Here is a 19,620-nt window from a genome sequence, read left to right as displayed (position 1 = left end):
TTCTTGGTTAACCATTCAACACAGAATAGCGCATGTGTGCACTCCCTCAAATCGTTTGGAGAAAATATTTATATTTTATTCAGCTTTTTTCAATTGTATTTTTCATACTATAAAATAACACCATGGAATTATAAACAAATCTTGTCTGTTAAATTAACTAGTGTAGACCACAGCCATTTGGCATAGCCAGATCAGGACCTAACATAAGGACAACTCAGAGTATGCTATTCTTTTCTTCTGAAATAGACTCCATTTTCTTCATATCATGTTTCTTTAGACCTGTCTAAAATCATTAATGGATTTATTGTGAAGGTGTAGACTATATTACATGGATTTATTAGACTCTTTAAAATGGCTTGTAGGCTATGTGTGGAAGCCAGGAGATGTTAAATGTGTTTATGTTCATTAATGGTCAATTACCGTGAGTCCGACAGTTATTTGCTTGACAATCATCGGCTGACGAGACTTCGTGGCCGCCACAGGCCTAGTCTGAGCCACTAGAAATCTTCCACCAGCCAGTCAGTCACCACCACATCACATAAGACAGATTCAACATCCCCTCAAACACCAAGGTCCCTCTGAAGAGGTTGGCTGATCTCTGGAAGCAACATTGACAATATTGTTATAACTACATACCATACTGTAAAGGAGAGAGAAATCGCTCTGAAACAGTCCAGAAAAGCAGAATACAAAGACCGGTGTGGAATTTCACATTAATATACCTAATGAAAGGTATTTTCACGAGGCATGCACTTACCCTCCCACACTGGTTTAGAACGGGTGGTCTAGTGCGCACTTACCCTCCCACACTGGTTTAGAATGGGTGGTCTAGTGCACACTTACCTCTGAAGCTGAACAAGTTGCTATGGAAATGGGCCCGAGCAAAACACTTCACTTAAAGACAACAAAACAAACACTTTAATTCCATTCCTGACACAGTGATGTGAAGTGTGGCGAGACAATCTTAAAAAATGCCCAATGCTAGACGAATTTACTCAGAAGGGGGATAAACAAATAGCGACCCGGGATCGCCTGTGTGAATTGAAAATGGTCGCCTGCAGTCTGGATGAAATGCCCCCAGCTGGGAGTGATGTGAATCTGTGGCTGGCCGCATCCGTCGACGCAAATATCTAATCAGACACCCGCTGAGCGTGTCGGGCCTCCCACCCCCATCCTTGTTTAACTCCACTTCCACTTCAGTGTGCAGCCTCTGGTCAGTGAGCTCAGCCTCACTCAACTGTTCCTTTAGCCATCAACACCATGGAGGGCTTGTGTTCTGAGTGGGTGTAGGCTGTAGGCTTCACCCATCCAACCACAGCAAACAAAACCAGAGAGACAGGAGGGTGGAGGATGCACCCTGACCGTGGAACATGTTTAAACCCTTAACCCATCTGCGGTAAATGTAATAACAATAGTATTTCTGACACTTAGGAGATAACATGGTGCAAAGCCTCCATGTGAATTGACGAATGCACCGGAGAAACCTACAATAACATCTGAACAAACAGCAGAGTAATCCCACCGTGACTCCTCAAAGCAAAGGTCATCATAACATTTACACTGACCAGAAACAGCTGTGGCAGACTTATGTACATTCCATACCTCCACACATACACTGGTGAGGAGAAACAATGTCACTGGCTTACAGGTTATAGCTAGGGAATAACACTCTGGAGAGGCTTATTCCAGCATGCGAGGTAAATAACATTTTGTTAAGGGAGAAAATTGGGTTTGCAGGGGGAGCAAGAAAACTAACTTTTATCCCTCTCTTTTTTCCTACCAATAAAGCATATTACTAAACATACTGCTAAACTTGAAGATATCCTTCCTAATCCCCTTTCCCCAAACTAATCGGCTCAGTAGAAAGTGTTGCTGGTGCCTGTGATATGTGAAGTGGAGCCTGGGTGTCCTGAACCCCGTCGAGGAGCGAGGCGACAGCCTGAAATTAGTTTCTGTCCTCCCTCATCTCCTCCCTGGCTCCAGGACCTGATCCTGTTGCCTGGCATTACCGTTAACACTGCTGGAGCACCATAACAATACAGTGTGGCACAGCACAATGAAGACAGAATACAGCACCGGTGTCAGAAAACATAGACTCTAGAACATGAGGGGTCCGCGGCAGCAGACACACAAACGGTAACTGGGTCATTCGTATGGCTTGTAGAGTTTGGCTGTGTCCCAAAATGTCTCATTACAGTCAAATAGAAGCCACATGTAAATGTACAGTATAATCTGCTAATGTAAATGTTGCCCTTATCATGATGAGAACTCATTAATGTTCTACAGAGGTCAATGGGCTTGATGGACGATCCTCCAAGGAGAGGAGGGGAGAGACCTCTTAGAGGTGTTTAATAAAACAACTTGGAATGAGAACCAGCGACAATACTTCCTTAATATCTACCACTTGGGCATAATCCTTGATTAATGCATGCATCTAGGTGTAGGCTAGGCCTATTCCAAGGAACTTTGAGCTGTTGTGAATGCTTATGGCAAGCAGTAATCCTTTCGTCAATATGACCTGTGTGCAAAGCTTGATGAAGGATTTCTAGCCTTGATACATTAAGGCTGGTTTAAGGAGCCATGAGCCGCTATGAATAGTTATCATATCATCCCATGCATCATGTGGTGACAAGAGGAAATAAATGAATAATGCTTTAATCACCAGCGGCTCATAGAAAGTGTTATCCCACAATAATGATTATAGCCATTATAATTTCTCCTCGGAGAACTGTGGCATATCATTGGTCATAATAACAGATGACGTCTCCTGACTAACAGCAGCTCATGTAATAATATCTGATGCTCAGTGAAGCGGAGCCATCTCTTTCCCTTTCTCTAATTACTTGGTAGTGTGGAGTAATGAACACTTCATAAGCACCTGTTTCATCTCCTAAAGAGGGAGGTTTCAGTTGGAGCCACTCAGACAGACACAGTCTAATCAGCCCAGGAGAGGCGATGGTGAGATCAATATTTGGGGTTGGAGTCAAGCTGCCTTCCACATGTCGCAACCGTGTTCATTATTACCTGCTCGACTTCAATGGAAAGCCATTATCGAGCGCTAAGCTGCGTCCTGACAGTTATGTTTTTTCATCCTCTCCCTGGCTGTAACAACAGGCTGTAGCTGTAGCGAGCTCGTCTCATCAAACATGATCTACAATCTGCCCATCTGCCCTGTGCTCTCCACGTCAAACCTCTTCACTGTCACTTAACCTTCAACAACAGCTCACAGGAAGCCACTTTGAATATGGGCCATTCCTTTTAATTCATCCCATCATATGATCTGGAACCATGTCTTTAATTATAGAGAAATCTTCCTGTATCTGAGGTATAAAAGAGAAACTGTCAGTACGACAATTGCCTTCACAAGGTCAAACTGTTAAGGGCAATTCCACGGGAACAGAATGATGCTGAAACATTTTCAATTTAAAATGTATGCCAAACAAAAAACAATGATCGCAAAGTTAAGCAAACCATACAACTCTATGCACAAGGACAACCTGTAGTCTCTCAGCTCAGATCATAACCAGTTTCCACTGAACATTTTACAAAAACATATTTACTTCAAGACCAGTGCAGATGCAAAGTTCTTCAAGTAATTTTTTTTTTTTTTTAAATATTCAGTGGAAACCGGATATGATCTGAGCTCAGTGAACTACAGGCAGTAAAAGTTATCTGTGATTAAATGCACAGCAAGGCGACTTAACCCTATGTGCTTGAACACAGCACATCAGCATACAGGACTCGTCCGGATTTAGAGTGTTTATGGGACTTGTGGTGGATTGGGCTTGTGAAACGGCCGGGGCTATAAAGGCAGATAACAGTCATGTCAAGAACATTTTGGATGAAAAATTCCACTGGGTTCCCTCTCACTTCTAACAATGAGAGAATACGTTTGACTAGTCTATGGATTTGAGTAAAGGCTCTGACACTCTAAGCCTCTCTATTTCGACTTTCTCCAGAAGGAAGTCAAGATGCTTCAAATCGCCTCATTAGAGACTGCCACAGCTGACTGGCCGAGTTAACACATGGACCTGCTATCGAGTTCTGGTTGAAACTCAGAGCTCCTACATCCCCTATCCTGGACAAGGTTACTGGTTAAGTCGATCACTTCACAGTTCAGACACAGCCTCACTGCTCTGCTGTTCTCCGGGGCTCTGTGCCCTGTCCAGACAGGACAGGACTGACAGTACTTAAAAAGAAAGGGGGGTGCAAGGTACGTGCTTAGAAGGATGAGTCTCTTTAGAGAACATGAGAGGGAGAGACTGGCTTCTAGAGAGGCCCTCCCTTATCTGTCTCAGCCTCTCGACTGTTATCCTGATGGCATATTTCAGAAAACCCAGTAAGACACAGGGAAGTCTCAGGGGGCAGGGACAGTCTATGGCTCTGAATGCATAACAGAATGTGTAATAGGAGGGATGTCATTGTACCATTTCATACACCTGAGGAGGCGTAGGCAGGGACGCAATCTTTGGCTACAGCGAGCTCACTGCACACGGAGGGTGACATGCTGAAGGAATTTGGTGACAGCAAGATTCACTTAGATTGTTTTTCTTTTTGACATTCAGGAGGAGAGCAGTCGGGCATTCCGTGTGTGTGCGTGTGTGTGTGTGTGTGTGTGTGTGTGTGTGTGTGTGTGTGTGTGTGTGTGTGTGTGTGTGCGCGTGTAGAGAGATCAGTTTGAGAGACACGTAGGTGTAGGGGGTGGGCGTTGAACCACAGGACCCAGAGAGACCGTAAACTAAAAAGATCTCATCTAATGAGGCTCGTGTAAAACTCTTTCTAGTGGAAAGATGAATGCTGCGACCGCAGCCTAGATCCCATCTAGGCTGCTTTGCTCCAATCTCCCTGATTGGCAGACCACGCAGGTGGGCACCAGGCAGGCAGCACATCTCCTAGGGAGAGAAGAGGGAGCCAGAGCAGGCAGACAGGAGGAATAGAGTAGAGGAGAGAAAAGGCTAGAGCTTAAGGCCAGTTTTAAGGCCAGGCAGTGTCACTGCCAGCACAGCAGGCAGCAAGGCCAAATGACTCCACACACCGAGGGCAAAACTGTCCTATTTAAACGGCAATGATGCAGCCATTTCTTGCTGGGTCATCATACCCCATAGCATATCTTATGCCATGTTAAGCATGGAGGTAAAATGTGAGCAGGAGTAATGAGTGCACCTTGATTCAACCCCCAGGTATGCTCACACTCCAATGGACAGGAACATACGGGGGGTTATGGTTATCAACGCTACACAAATGTAGTGCTTTGTATTTCTACTCTCTCACACCGATACAGCACAACTTATGATCCCTGAGTGTTCAACTAAGTCTGCCGAGATCTACCAGGTGTGAGATTACTACACAACTGGCACACAGCACTCCGGGAGTTGTTGTCAGGTAAGCACAGAACATAACGCAAAACCCACCTTCATAGTGTGGTGGGTTCTAAATGATGTCCTATCCATATGGTGGTTGTTCTGTTGTGTGATGCCTCACAGTAAAAACCTTCCCAGTGGAAACACAGTAACTTTTGTGGTTCCAATGAAGATATTCATTAGTGCCACCTTGAGTGCCGTTCCAACAGATTGCAAGAAACCTCCAGGCATCCCAGCAGGGGATGTACGTTCATTGAGATGCATAGTCACATATGGCAAATGTAAGTTTGACTGTCATGTTCATAGGGGTAGAAAGGGGCATTGCGCCCCACAGGACAAGCTGCAACAGAGCTATTTTCATTAGTGCAAACAAGTATCAAACCAGCAATCTTCATTACCGCAAAGAACACATGATTCATTACTCGTGTCTTTTAATACAGTTGAATCATACTATTTTGTATACAGCTGTTCATATCTTGGCATATTAAAAGCATATCACACAACATGTTCCCCATGTAGGCTTGTGTTGTATCTCCAAAGAGTAGTGTGCAGCGTGTTCTACAGTAACAAAGTCCTTCAGGTCAGAGAGGAGATCTATTTACAATACTACAAATCAACTCTCACTTCAGAGTAAACAGGAGCTCCGGATAAGAGAACAGAAAGGAAAGCAGAGGAAAAGAAAGGCAAACAGACACACTTCTCTGAGGCAAGAAGCCAGAGGAGAGGACTGAGTGACAGCGCAGTGCTTACCCTCCAAGCTATGACTTTATTTCTGTCCAAAACTTTTAGTCAGTCACCAACTCCAAAAGGCTAAACATATCCTACCCAAGATGGCACTCTAAAACCGTGGCCCATCCATCACTAACCAGGTCATTACTAACGTGCTCTCTCATGAATGTTGTGGCTTAATTAGGGATGAGAGTAAACAGATTGTTTACTGTAAAAGCGGGTGTCTTGTAACGGATACAAATGGCTGTGGACCCTGGGCTATGATTAATATCCTCCGTGTCGCGACCCTCTGCCTGCCGTAAACAGGGAAGATGCACTTTATAATCATACCAGCCAAAACAGTGGTAACAAGCCTTCAGCCCACTGTTTGCTAATGAGTCGTGATTTACCTGTAAATACAGGAATGTAGACAGAGCCAACAATTCTTGTGATCTTGTGATAGTCAGTCACTTGAAAATTGCTAGTGTGAAATGATTCACTGATTTGTTCGCTCGTAATAAGAGGGCTTCTCTTATCTCGTCAGATTGGCTCTAGAAAAATAATGTACACGCACAAAAATGTCTGTCACTAAGACTTTCAGGACATTCTGAGAAACAGAGATTGCATTCAAACTGCATTAGCATTTTAGTGGGGAGAGAAGTAGGTCTAACAACATACATAGGGAAAGATATTGCCTCGACTGAAATGTTCTTATGACTTTGTCCTTCCTAGCCAAAAGATGGCCTTTGCCTACTCATCTAGTTTCCCTGACTGTGCTCAAAGAGTTGGAAACACTATGTTTCGATCCTATAATTTTTTTTTTTCACCTTCTCATTTACAACTGCGAAGATGGCCAAGATAAAGCAAAGCAGTGCGACAAAAACAACAGTTACACATGGGATAAAGAAACGTACAGTCAATAACACAATAGAAACATCTGTATATAGTGTGTGCAAATGAAGTAAGGATCACAGTTGCATCACAGTTGTATAACAAAATCACAATGGCTGACTGTGTTTTCAGCTTGACTAACCTCAACACTGACAAGAGAGAATACAGGATGTGGCAGGTGCAGTGAAAAATACATGTTTTCTTGTCTCACAACCATAAACAGGATTAGCTACTTGATGACAGAGGAAACAGGCTTAAAGAAGAGAGCGGCTGTGGAGTGGAGCCTACAGGCGTGCGGTGCGGTTTCATGCCAGCCCTATATGGTAGCTAGCTGTGTTCCTGGCCACGCTTGCTTGCGTTTGCCTACAGCCCGTTGGAGGCGGCTAAAAATAGGAGCGGGCCTCGTCACCCGCGGAAAACCTAAGACCTTGTGTTCGGACTGAGGGAAAAGGCAAACTCCAAAAGGTGACCTTGGGTTCGAGCTGCTGGGAAGCTTTGTTCCTCTGGACTGATGTCACTCACACAAACCCAGGAGACACGCAGACAAGAGTATAACCAAGAGCTGGAAAGAAATTAAATCAATGGATTTTATTTCCCCTCTTATTTCAAAAATAAAAGCCTGTCTGTCTGGAATGAGAGCGTGCAGCAGCGGCAGAATTCTATGCTGAGTACATTTTAAAACTCAGTGGCTGAGTAGGAGTGACTAACCGAGTCAGTTTCTGTGTGCTTATCCCTTTGACAATGCAACTCTCTGAAGACTAGGCTATACACTTTGAAGTACCCCCCCCCCCACCATTTATTTGAATCATCTCCACACACAGCAACATGTAGAACCAAAACCTGAGGCTGTTATCTTCAGCTGGACCATACCCTAAACTCTGTACTAAACTAATAACAAAACACGAGAAAAGCAGAAGATAAATACATTGACATTTCTCAAAACCTTCACGTGTGTGTTTGATGGGAAAATAAAATTTTCCAAACTCCACCGACCAGAGTGTTTTTTCACACAGTGCCTGTGGAGCTTATGCCATTGGGCCCTGGATACACCACTGGCTGTAGGAAATGACTCATTACAGAGAGTCAAAACAGGACTACTGCTAGTCACACAATATGACTGAACAGAGAACAGGTCAAAAAGACTACAGAAGCCCAGCTTACTAGCTAAATCCTTGGCTAAGGCGAGAAAAGAGGCAGGTTTGTTAACTGGTTCCAGGTTTCTTAATCGTAAAGGTAGGGAGCATATTAGATCCAGGCTAAACTGCATCGATAATGGAGAGGGAGAGATCCAACAAGCTGCTTCCATGTGTCTGGGAGAGACTCCATGGCCAAGGCTGTCTGTGTTCCAGCCAAGCCCAGCCAGACTCCCTGCAGACCAGGCCCTGATCGTATCAGTGACCGTCAGACAGACATGAGCCTATTTCAACAGCAGCTCCTCCACTCTCTCACCCCACTGAGAACCACACTGTTTAAATAGCACTGCTGGCGCTACAACACATCTCCAAACAAGATCATTCTAATGCCTCAAACAGAGAACAGCCAAACGCACCGGCCACCATTAATGACAGGCCCAGAAATGTAGGCAGGTTTTGCAGAGGTATTTAACTTGGTTCCCCCAGATCTCTGAATTATTTAGTCTTACATGATATTTCTTCCTCCCACTGACATGGTAAAACATTCACATTGTGGGGTACTCAGTGCTCACTTCAACCATTAGAGCCTGAATACCCATGGTGTATAGAGGTATATGTAAGCTTCACTAGAAAGAGGGAGGGAGAGAAGAGGATTACACCCCAAAAACCTTCTCCTGACTCTGATTGACGCAAGGTTCCAGATAATAAAAATCTCCCCAGCGAAAGATTGTTACAGTAATCAGGTATGAGCGTGTATGACTGTTTGTGCTGTCCCTAATCTCTGAATGGATTTTAAAACCTCTGGGGTCCATCTAGCCCATTCATTTCTGATTCCCAAATAGCGTCGGTCGGTTATGTAAAATTACCTATGGCTCCGGAAATCAATATCTGATCCATTGAGGAGTTAAGTGCTTTGCTCTGACAGGTCGGCCTATCCCATTCAGCAACGCGTCAGGTGATGGAAAACTGGCCAGCCGTAAATAACAGCAGGTCTAAGTCAGCCCTGTATTAATCCCCATCCATTGCTCATAGGAGGAAAAACATCCATGGTCTAAATCAGAGGTGACCAGGGGCCTTCACTTCAGTACAACTTATGAATGGTTAACAACTCCACTGCATCAATAGCTTTTTTCAGAAGGTCCTGGTATAATTGATCTTGCAGTACATTAAGCGGTATGCGGTGCGGACATCAGCCGCAATGAGCACATCAGGAGGAGAGCCTCTTTATGGCTCTTCCCTCATCCCTTGTCATGATGATGAACAAGTGTCTGTTCAGCTCTCCAATCCGTCGCTCAGGGCTGGTTGATCGACAGGGACGGGGCTGACCAGTATGCAGGGCTGTGGCTGTACTGCCATGCATCTGTTTAGTTTCACTGATACATTCTTTATCAAAGGTTCCGGCCCACATTGACTTCCACCCAAGCAAAAGGGGCAGGGGCCGTCACTGAAGCCAGGGAGAGATCTCAGAGGCTGCCTACCAGGCCCCATCTCCCCTACCACACGCCCCCCGGCTTCCTGCACGTGTCTCGGCCTCCACTGTCTTGCTCAAAGCAGCTTAAAGCAGGTTGGGCGTACAGAACCAACTCCCTCTACTTTCTCCTGCAGGACTCGGAGGAGCTCCCTGGACTCAGGTTCTAAGTCTCACATCAATGGGTCCGCCTCTCTTAGAGGATGAAAGGGTGAGCAGAGCTCAGTACGCTCAGTTTTAGAGAGGAGGAAATGGATCCAATCTGCTGGGAGGTGGCACAGCCTCACTGTACTGGTGTTGGAATACAACAAAGGAGAATACTATAAACACGCCTGGTACACTTGTTATGTCTGTCAATAACACCATCTCCAAGCTCTGCATACCAGGACATTATTTTCTATGGTGGTAAGTCAAACACCCTATTCCCTGTGTAAATCAGGACTAGGTTCTGCTACAGGTTAAGCTGCAGAGCACTAGAAAGCAACATTATGACACACTTATCACATTGTTGTGATGAAAAACTGCATGGGACAGGCTTGCCAATCCAAGAAGAACAAAAAAAAGTGTTGCTTTTAACCACAAACCTCTAGAACCTATAGTCTTACCGCATGATGCGTCACTGCCGTACTAGCATTCCCCTGGCGTTCCCTCATCTGAAAACAATATGCAATGAACTAGCTGGTACATCTACCTACTGTAAGCCCTTTTAGTCCTGTGGATATCTGTCTCAGGATATAGTCGCTCTATCAGAGCGGACTTTAACATAATAAATACACCAGGTATAGAATTACATATTCCCCACTCTCCAAACTTTACAAAAAGAACCAGCAAAGGTGGTTCATTGTAGTTGCTTCTGTGAAGCACGCTCCCTTGTTCCTGCCATTGCTGCTTGTGCTTAACGGTGTGACTTGCCTCTCCTCAAGCTCCTCTCATCTACATTTTACAGTTCAGAAATCACATGAATATGAATGGAAGCGAAAATACGAGGTCTCATTACAATGAATTACAATGAGGTTTCCACACAAAACATGCAGTGCAATGCAAGTCCTAAACATAACACATTGACATGTTCTTTGTATATTCATTAGTACAGGGAATTTCAATAGCAAGCCAATATGCACTTTTTTTACAGTGCATGCTGTAAGCTGATGAAACATTCCCCCAGTGTCTCTCAGTCAGAACAAAATGATGGGAAGCACAATGAATGTGTGAACTCTTGAGAATTCCTGTAGGGAATTAATACACTCAAAAACCTGGCTGCTTCTGGTGTCTGGTGTTAAAAGGTAAAGAATTACTGTCAACCTCACTCTCCAGTAGTATGACTTGCATAAACCCGCAAGAGGACCTATTTCATACCATTTTATCTTAATTGGAGGGAAATGATATTAAATTAGATAATTGCTCTGAAATAATTGGCAATATTTGATAAACAGCATCCTTCAGAATGATGCATGGCTTCATAACCTAAAACTCAATTCTGTGGCGTGTGGGGGGAAAATAATTGCAGTATGCTCTCCATTTTATTAAAAACCTCTTACAGACAAAAATGTGTTAGAGGCAGAAATGATTTCCGTTCAGAACTCCGACAGAGTTTCCAGCCTTGATAATTCTATAAATATTTGATAATAAGTCATCCACAGTGAGCATCCACAGTGAGCATCCACAGTGAGCATCCACAGTGAGCATCCACAGTGAGCATCCACAGTGAGCATCCACAGTGAGCATCCACAGTGAGCATCCACATTGAGCATCCACAGTGAGCATCCACAGTGAGCATCCACATTGGAGACAGAAAAAGAGGGGATACAAAGATCAGCTTCTTTTTATGCTTCTCTTTAGATTGGGCCTCTTCATATACTTTCTTTGCTGAGCTCATTGAACTTCTAAGTGTCTTTCTCCCACGTTGGTGTTGCTACTGCTGTTCTGTTTATGAGAGCCACTTAGCTTGGAACCAAGGTTCAGTAGCTCCCTAAAAACATTTTGAAATGGGGAGAGAAAAAGCATAGATTTTCTGGTTGGAAAAGTCCTCATGTCTGCTGAAATTCAACTGGAGGAGTCTATTTGGTGGGATCTATGACTTGACCTTATTTTCCAACCATGCATTAGAGCAGGTAATTAAAAAACTCTGACTGCATGAAGACAAATAGAGGTCTGATATGAGTCATGAGTCACAATAGCTGAACGGGAAAAGGGGTTTGGTTCCTAAGAGATTGTTTCCTGACCATGTGAGAGAACTGCAGTCCCACACAAATCCCAGAGTTAGCAGACACTAGAAGCCCTCCTCTCAGACGAGATTGGCTAAACCCTTGATATATTTCACAGCTTTACATCTCCTTGAAGGACTGCCCTGCACTCAAGAGATTGGCAGGCAGCAAAGCTCTCACCTCTCTTTGACGGTACAACTTCCAGAAACTTTGGGATAACATTGTTCCAACATTGCTGCAATACAATTCTCTGAAGCCTCACGTCACTCTTATCTAGGGGCAATGGTTGTTCAACTATCTCTATGTAATTGTCTCCACTAACATGGTGTCTATCAAACTGTGGCAGATGGAATAAATGAAGTCCTCTTTTCCTTATGACATGTATCAGATCTCATTGAGTTATAGCAGTAGTTCTGGGCAGCACCAGCAGAGTTTTCACAGTTAGGTACATACCTCTTTGCCAGAAAGGTAATAGGCAGAGAGCAGGCCTCCGACAAACCGGATGTTCACTTCAAAGACAGAGACCTCAGCATTCTGCAGAGAGAACAGACAAAGGAGAGAGATGGAGAGATAGAGATACAGAGGAATGGAGAGAGAGACAGAGGGGGAGGAGAGAGACAAAGGTTACATGATTAGGAGTATTCAACCTGCTGAGTCACCAGGCAGCAGCTGGCAGGCGGTACACAGGGTAGGAATATCCTCACATCACACACTGAACGTAAACACTGCAGACATACACAGGGTTCTACACTAACTCTTTCAGTTGGTGGCACCAGCAGAATGATTGGGTCCCATCAATTTTTTAAATACAAAAATGTATATAGATGTGGGCTACAGCTGAGGACACACTGAGGTATCACCATCCTTATCCCATGCCTTTACAGAGGACTCTGTACAGTACATCAGAGAAGTGATCAAATAGTGTCATTTTAGAGTAAACTACCTAATGTTACAACAACAAACATTTGACCAACTGTATCGATACAATAGTGTGGTCCACTATCCCCACAGTTAAAATGGAACACAAAGAGAAGGGTCTGTCAGAGAACAGACTTCCACAGAGCTCACACAGCGCTGAGGCTAAACAACTCTGGGAAAAGTTATCTAGAATTCAGAAACTACCCACATTGGGTTCAATTTACGTGTGTTATTTCATCTTAAGGTCAAGCTAGGAAGCACGAGTTGCCACCAACAAATTTAAGCAATATGAAGAGGTGATGCGATGCCTTCCTGGTATGGAACCCCATCATGCCCAAACACAGACCTGCACTCAGCCCATTTCCCTCCGAAGGGCCCCAGGCTTGGTTTTCTCCATTGGAATAGGCAGACTTATTACCCATTCCTCATGTAGATTGTCATTACTCTGAAAAGAAGCATGTGGAGCCTGTCAATCCAGGATAAATTGCTATTCTTTTAATACTGAGAAATGATGGCTTTCATAACCTCATTCTAACTTCCAGCCCTTTGCTTTATATGATAGATGATGTAGAGTGGCCTTCAAATATTTAAGTTAATCATATTATTATGTGCTTATTCCTTGAGGTTTTACTGAGAGGAAATGTTCATGTTATTGCCTCTACTTTGAGTGTACCACATAAAACATTTTTAAATAAAAATGGTGCTTTTTACATTGGACTAAACTTTATCTTTCCACAATATGAGAAACTTGCGTTCCTAATGGGGGGAGAGGGGCTCAGTGACCATGCATGGTAATTATACCAAATAACAACTAAATATCAGTAGATACAACTTTTTTATCCTCATTTTACCATGGGTAATTTGTTTCCTGCAGACTATTTGTTTTGGGACAAACAACAGAATATTTGTTAACATGTTTTTTTTATGTTGAATTGTAAAGCTTTATCTCTTAGATTTTCCCATACAAAGGCTTCTGCAGAGCATGATTTCAATGACAATTTTTACATGAGTAAACTAATCTGGTCGGGAGAGATTCTGTAACTTATATTCTTTAATAGTAGAGAACCTGTGACAGGCAGGCAATTTAATTTAACAGCAGGCAACCTTATAATTTAAATCTAATGTATTTAGTCCAAACCTGCAGACTGTGAAACCCAAATTCGTCATATTTCTGTTAGCATTATCAATGGTGTGTTAATGACTTAAAATTTTGACAGATGGCAGTTGTTTAAATGGGGAAGGCATTTTTCATTGCTGGAATTAAGTGTTTTTCCCCTGACTATGGACTGAATGACTTGGCACACCTCAGTGGAAATAACTGTTGAGGAGGGGTTGAACTCTCCTGAGGACACGGCTCTGTGTAGCTAGGGTGCTTTCCACTCTAAGAGACCTTAGAGAGCTATTCTGGCCCTCAGTCAAGGACTTCAGTGAGGCCAAAGAATCAAAAGGATTTCATGACAGTCTGCTGCACTGCACCCAGGGTTCAATTACACAAAATGGAAAGTTAAGGATACTGATGAGGTAAAAAAAAAAAAATACATGAAGAACATCCAAATGTGATTGTACTGTATTGTACAAAAGGTGTGAACTCTGTAAAAAAGGATCAAATCTAGACCATCAAAATAACTTAAACTGACAACCTCAACGTATTCAGACCAGATGTTACGGGTTGCACAATTTGAATTTACATCAATATTACAGTGAAACCAAAGCAGTCTCACACACGGTATCTTGGCACGAGTCATTGCTGAATTCTCCAATGTCTGAAGAGGTCCTGCTGCTGTTTGTGTAAATATGCAATGTCTTCATGGAAGACTTCATAAACACTGGGGACAAACTTGGCTGTACTGAACCGTGGTTCATTAAAACCTCACTGTTAATTGGGTGGTAAAGTAGGGTGAGTGTCTGACTGAACACCATTCATTCTTCAGCCATGTGACAACCCACAGCTCTCCGTATCATGACCATCTACTGAAGACTCTAGTCAGGCCTAACTTCAACCTGAATCAGATTTGATGTTATAATCTTATCAATTATACTCCCTGTCTATGTTAAATGAATGAGCTCCTCTTCCACTGAAAAATTACAAAAGACACTAGGGAAAATAATTGAGATGGTCTGAGGGAATGGAAGGATGGAATGATGAAATCAAATCAAATTGTATTGGTCACATACACATATTTAGCAGATGTTATCGCAAGTGTAGCGAAATGCTTGTGTTCCTTGCTCCAACAGTGCAGTAGTATCTAACAGAGCAGAAGTATCTAAAAACAATTCACAACAATGCACACAAATCTAAAAGTAAAATAATGTAATTAAGAAATACATAAATATTACATTGAGCAATGTTGGAGTGGCATTGACTAAAATACATTAGAATAGAATACAGTATATACATATGAGATGATTAAAGCAGTATGTAAACATTATTTAAACATTCTTAAACTGACTAGTGTTCCATTATTATTGTGGCCAGTGATTCCAAGGTTATGTATATAGGGCAGCAGCCTATACAGTCTAATGGCCTTGAGATAGAAGCTGTTTTTCAGTCTCTCGGTCCCAGCTTTGATGCACCTGTACTGACCTCGCCTTCTGGAAGATAGCAGGGTGAACAGGCCATGGCTCGGGTGGTTGATGTCCTTGATGACATCGGGTGCTGTAGGTGTGCTGGAGGGCAGGTAGTTTGCCCCAGGTGATGCGTTGGGCTGACCACACCACCCTCTGGAGAGCCCTGCTATTGCGGGTGGTGCAGTTGCCATACCAGGCGGTGATACAGCCTGACAGGATGCTCTCAATTGTGCATCTGTAAAGGTTTGTGAGGTTTGTAGGTGTCTTCACTACACTGTCTGTGTGGGTGTACCGTCAGTGATGTGTACGCCGAGGAACTTGAAGCTTTCCACCTTCTCCACTGCGGTCCCGTCGATGTGGATAGGGGAGTGTCCCCCTGCTGTTTCCTGAAGTCCACGATCAGCTCCTGTGTTTTGTTGACATTAAGTGAGAGGTTATTTTCCTGGCACCACTCTCCCAGGGCCCTCATCTCCTCCCTGTAGGCTGTCTCGTCATTGTTGGTAATCAGGCCTACTACTGTCGCATTGTCTGCAAACTTGATGATTGAGTTGGGGGCGTGCGTGGCCACGCTGTCATGGGTGAAGAGGGAGTACAAGAGGGGACTGAACACGCACCCTTATGGGGTCCCTGTGTTCAGGAAGTCCAGGACCCAGTTGCACAGGGTGGGGTTCAGACCCAGGGCCCTGAGCTTAATGATGAGCTTGGAGGGTACTATGCTGTTGAATGCTGAGCTATAGTCAATGAACAGCATTCTTACATAGATATTCCTCTTGTCCAGATGGGATAGGGCAGTGTGCAGTGCAAGGCAGTGTGCAGTGCAATTGTCTGTGGATATATTGGGGCGTAAAGCAAATTGAAGTGGGTCTAGGGTGTAATGTAGAGGTGATATGATCCTTAACTAGCCTCTAAAAGCATTTCATGAAGACAGAAGTGAGTGCTATGGGGCGTTAGTCATTTAGATCAGATACCTTTGCTTTCTTGGGTACAGGAACAATGGTGAACATCTTGAAGCAAGTGGGGACAGCAGACTAGGATAGGGAGAGATTGAATATGTCCGTAAACACACTTAAATATCTTACTCAAGTCTTCTCTGGCCACGGAGAAGGAGAGCCCACAGTCCTTGGTAGCGGGCCGCGTAGGTGGCACTGTGTTATCCTCAAAGCGGGCAAAAGAAGGCGTTTAGCTTGTCCAGAAGCAAGACATCAGTGTCCGTGACATGGCTGGTTTTCCCTTCATAGTCCGTGATTGTTTGTAGACCCTGCCACATACACTACCGTTCAAAAGTTTGGGGTCACTTAGAAATGTCCTTGTTTTTCATGAAAACATACATGAAATTAGTTGCAAAATGAATAGGAAATATAGTCAAGACATTGACAAAGTTATAATGTTTTTTAATTGAAATAATAATTGTGTCCTTCAAACTTTGTTTTCGTCAAAGAATCCTCAATTTGCAACAATTTCAGACTTGCAGACCTTTGGCATTCTAGTTGTCAATGTGTTGAGGTGATCTGAAGATTTCTCCCCATGCTTCCTGAAGCACCTCCCACAAGTTGGATTGGCTTGATGGGCACTTCGTACATACCATACGGTCAAGCTGCTCCCACAACAGCTCAATAGGGTTGAGATCCGGTCACTGTGCTGGCAACTCCATTACAGACAGAATACCAGCTGACTGCTTCTTCCCTAAATAGTTATTGCGTAGTTTGGAGCTGTGCTTTGAGTCATTGTCCTGTTGTAGGAGGAAATTGGCTCCAATTAACATGAGCCTAAAGACATGTTGCGCAACATGAGCTCATGGGCTCTCATGAAGTGTTTGATGACCTTTTTGATCACATTTGCATTGATGTCAGAGTGATTAGAGGGACAATGGAGTGCTGAGTATCAGGCAGTTAGCAAGTTTGGTAGGCTAGTAATGACCAAAAGCAGCATCAGAGCGGTCATGTGGAACGATCATGTGGAATTTGACTGCCTTCATGACTCGTGACCGCCGGTGTGGTCACCGCAACAGCCCTAGCTCAGACTGACTCAGGCATTTTGTCCCTAAAAAAAAACTCTCAAAATGCAGTCCCCAGATGGCGTCAAGCACTCCTCCAGCATCTTTTCATTTTTTCTGCATCTCACGAATGTTCTTCTTTGTGATTCGAACACCTCCGACTTAGATGTCTGCCCATAACACTATGTGTTCTTTTGCCCATATTAATATTTTATTTTTATTGGCCAGTCTGAGATATGGCTTTTTCTTTGCAACTCTGCCTAGAAGACCAGCATCCTGGAGTCGCCTCTTCACTGTTGACATTGAGACTGGTGTTTTGCGAGCACTATTTAATGAAGCTGGCAGTTGAGGACTTATGAGCCGTCCGTTTCTCAAACTAGACACTCTAATGTACTTGTACTCTTGCTCAGTTGTGCACCGGGGCCCCCCACTCCTCTTGCTATTCTGGTTAGAGACAGTTTGAGCTGTTCTGTGAATGGAGTAGTACACAGCGTTGTACAAGATCTTCAGCTTCTTGGCAATTTCTTGCATGGAATAGCCTTCATTTCTCAGAACAAGTATAGACTGACGAGTTTCATAAGAAAGTCCTTTGTTTCTGGACATTTTGAGCCTGTAATCGAACCCACAAATGCTGATGCTCCAGATACTCAACTAGTCTAAAGCAGGCCAGCTTTATTGCTTCCTTAATCAGAACAGTTTTCAGCTGTGCTAACATAATTGCAAAAGGGTTTTCTAATGATCAATAATAAACTTGGATTAGCTAACACAACATGCCATTGGAACACAGGAGTGATTGTTGCTGATAATGGGCCTCTGTACGCCTATGTAGATATTCCATAAAAAATTATCAGTTTCCAGCTACAATAGTCATTTACAACATCAACAATGTCTCCACTGTATTTCTGATCGATTTGATGTTATTTTAAAATGGACAAACATTTTTGGTTTTCTTTCAAATACATGGACGTTTCTAAGTGACCCCAAACTTTTGAACGGTAGTGTACGTATCGTGTCTGAGCCGTTGAATTGCGACTCCACTTTGTCTCTGTACAGACGTTTTGCCTGTTTGATTGCCTTACGGAAGGAATAACTACACTGTTTGTATTCAGCCATATTCCCAGTCACTTTGCCATGGTTAAATGTAGTGGTTCGCACTTTCAGTTTTGCGCGAATGCTGCCCTCTAACTACGGTTTCTGGTTTTGGTAGGTTTTAATAGTCACAGTGGGTACAACATCTCCTATACACTTCCTGATGAACTCAGTCACCGTATCCATGTATTTGTCAGTGTTATTCTCAGAAGCTACCTGGAACATATCCCAGTCTGCGTGATCAAAACAATCTTGATGCATGGATTCCGAAAGGTCAGACGAGCGTTGAATTGACCTTAGCACATGTATTTCCTGTTTGAGTTTTTGCCTATAGAAAGGGAGGAGCAAAATGGAGTCCTGATCAGATTTGCCAAAGGGTGGGCGGAGGAGGACCTTATAGGTATTTCAAAAAGTTGAGTAGCAGTGGTCCAATGTTTAACCAGCGCGAGTACTACAGTCAATGTGTTGGTAGAACTTCGGTAGCCTTTTCCTCAAATTTACAAAGCTACAATAAATGCGTCCTCAGGATATGTGGTTTCCAGTTTGCATAAAGTCCAGTGTAGTTCTTTGAGGGCTGTCATGGTATCTGCTTGAGGGGGAATATACACGGCTGTGACTATAACCAAAGAGAATTCTCTTGGGAAATAATACGGACAGCATTTGATGGTGAGGTATTCTAGGTTGGGTGAACAAAAGGACTTGAGTTTCTGTATGTTACCACAATCACACCATGAGTAGTTAATCATGAAACATACACCCCCGCCTTTCCTCTTCCCGGAGAGTTCTTTATTCCTGTCTGCGCGATGTACTGAGAATCCAGCTGGCTGTATGGACAGGAACAGTATATCCAGAGAGAGCAATGTTTCTGTGAAACAATAGTATGTTACAATCCCTGATGTCTCTCGGGAAGGAGACCCTCAGCCTGAGCTCATCTACTTTATTATCCAGAGAATGAACATTAGCGAGAAATATGCTCGGAAGCTGTGGATGGTGTGCACTCCTCCTGAGTTGGACTAGAAGTTCACTCCGAATACTTCTTCTCCGCCGGTAGTGTTTTGGAGCAGCTTCTGGATTAAGTTAAATTGCCCTGGGGGGTACGAACAAAGGATCCAATTCTGGAAAGTCATATTCCTAGTCGTAATGCTGGTGAGTTACCACCACTCTGATATCCTGCTGTACAGTATGTAATAACACAAAAACAATTCTGGAATAATAATGTAAGAAATAACACACAAAATCCAAATTCTGCAAAGTTCCTTATGAGCTAGAAGCAGAGCTGACATGTCTG

The 19,620-nt window shown here is 43.5% G+C and overlaps 1 protein-coding gene across 1 annotated transcript in view; it reads right to left on the bottom strand.

Annotated features, from left to right (window-relative positions):
* LOC106571376 (mannosyl-oligosaccharide 1,2-alpha-mannosidase IA) overlaps positions 1 to 19,620 on the bottom strand; it is a 172,356-nt gene that overhangs the window by 77,118 nt on the left and 75,618 nt on the right. The window contains exon 4 of the mRNA XM_014144392.2: positions 12,218 to 12,298. Within this exon, the coding sequence (XP_013999867.1) occupies positions 12,218 to 12,298 (81 nt within the window). The remainder of the gene's footprint in view (positions 1 to 12,217; positions 12,299 to 19,620) is intronic.

The sequence above is a fragment of the Salmo salar genome, chromosome ssa15 (genome assembly GCF_905237065.1).
Source record: "Salmo salar chromosome ssa15, Ssal_v3.1, whole genome shotgun sequence".
Classification (NCBI taxonomy): Eukaryota; Metazoa; Chordata; class Actinopteri; order Salmoniformes; family Salmonidae; genus Salmo; species Salmo salar.
Note: the sequence above shows the minus strand (reverse complement) of the source record. Positions and strands in the feature narration are given on the sequence as shown.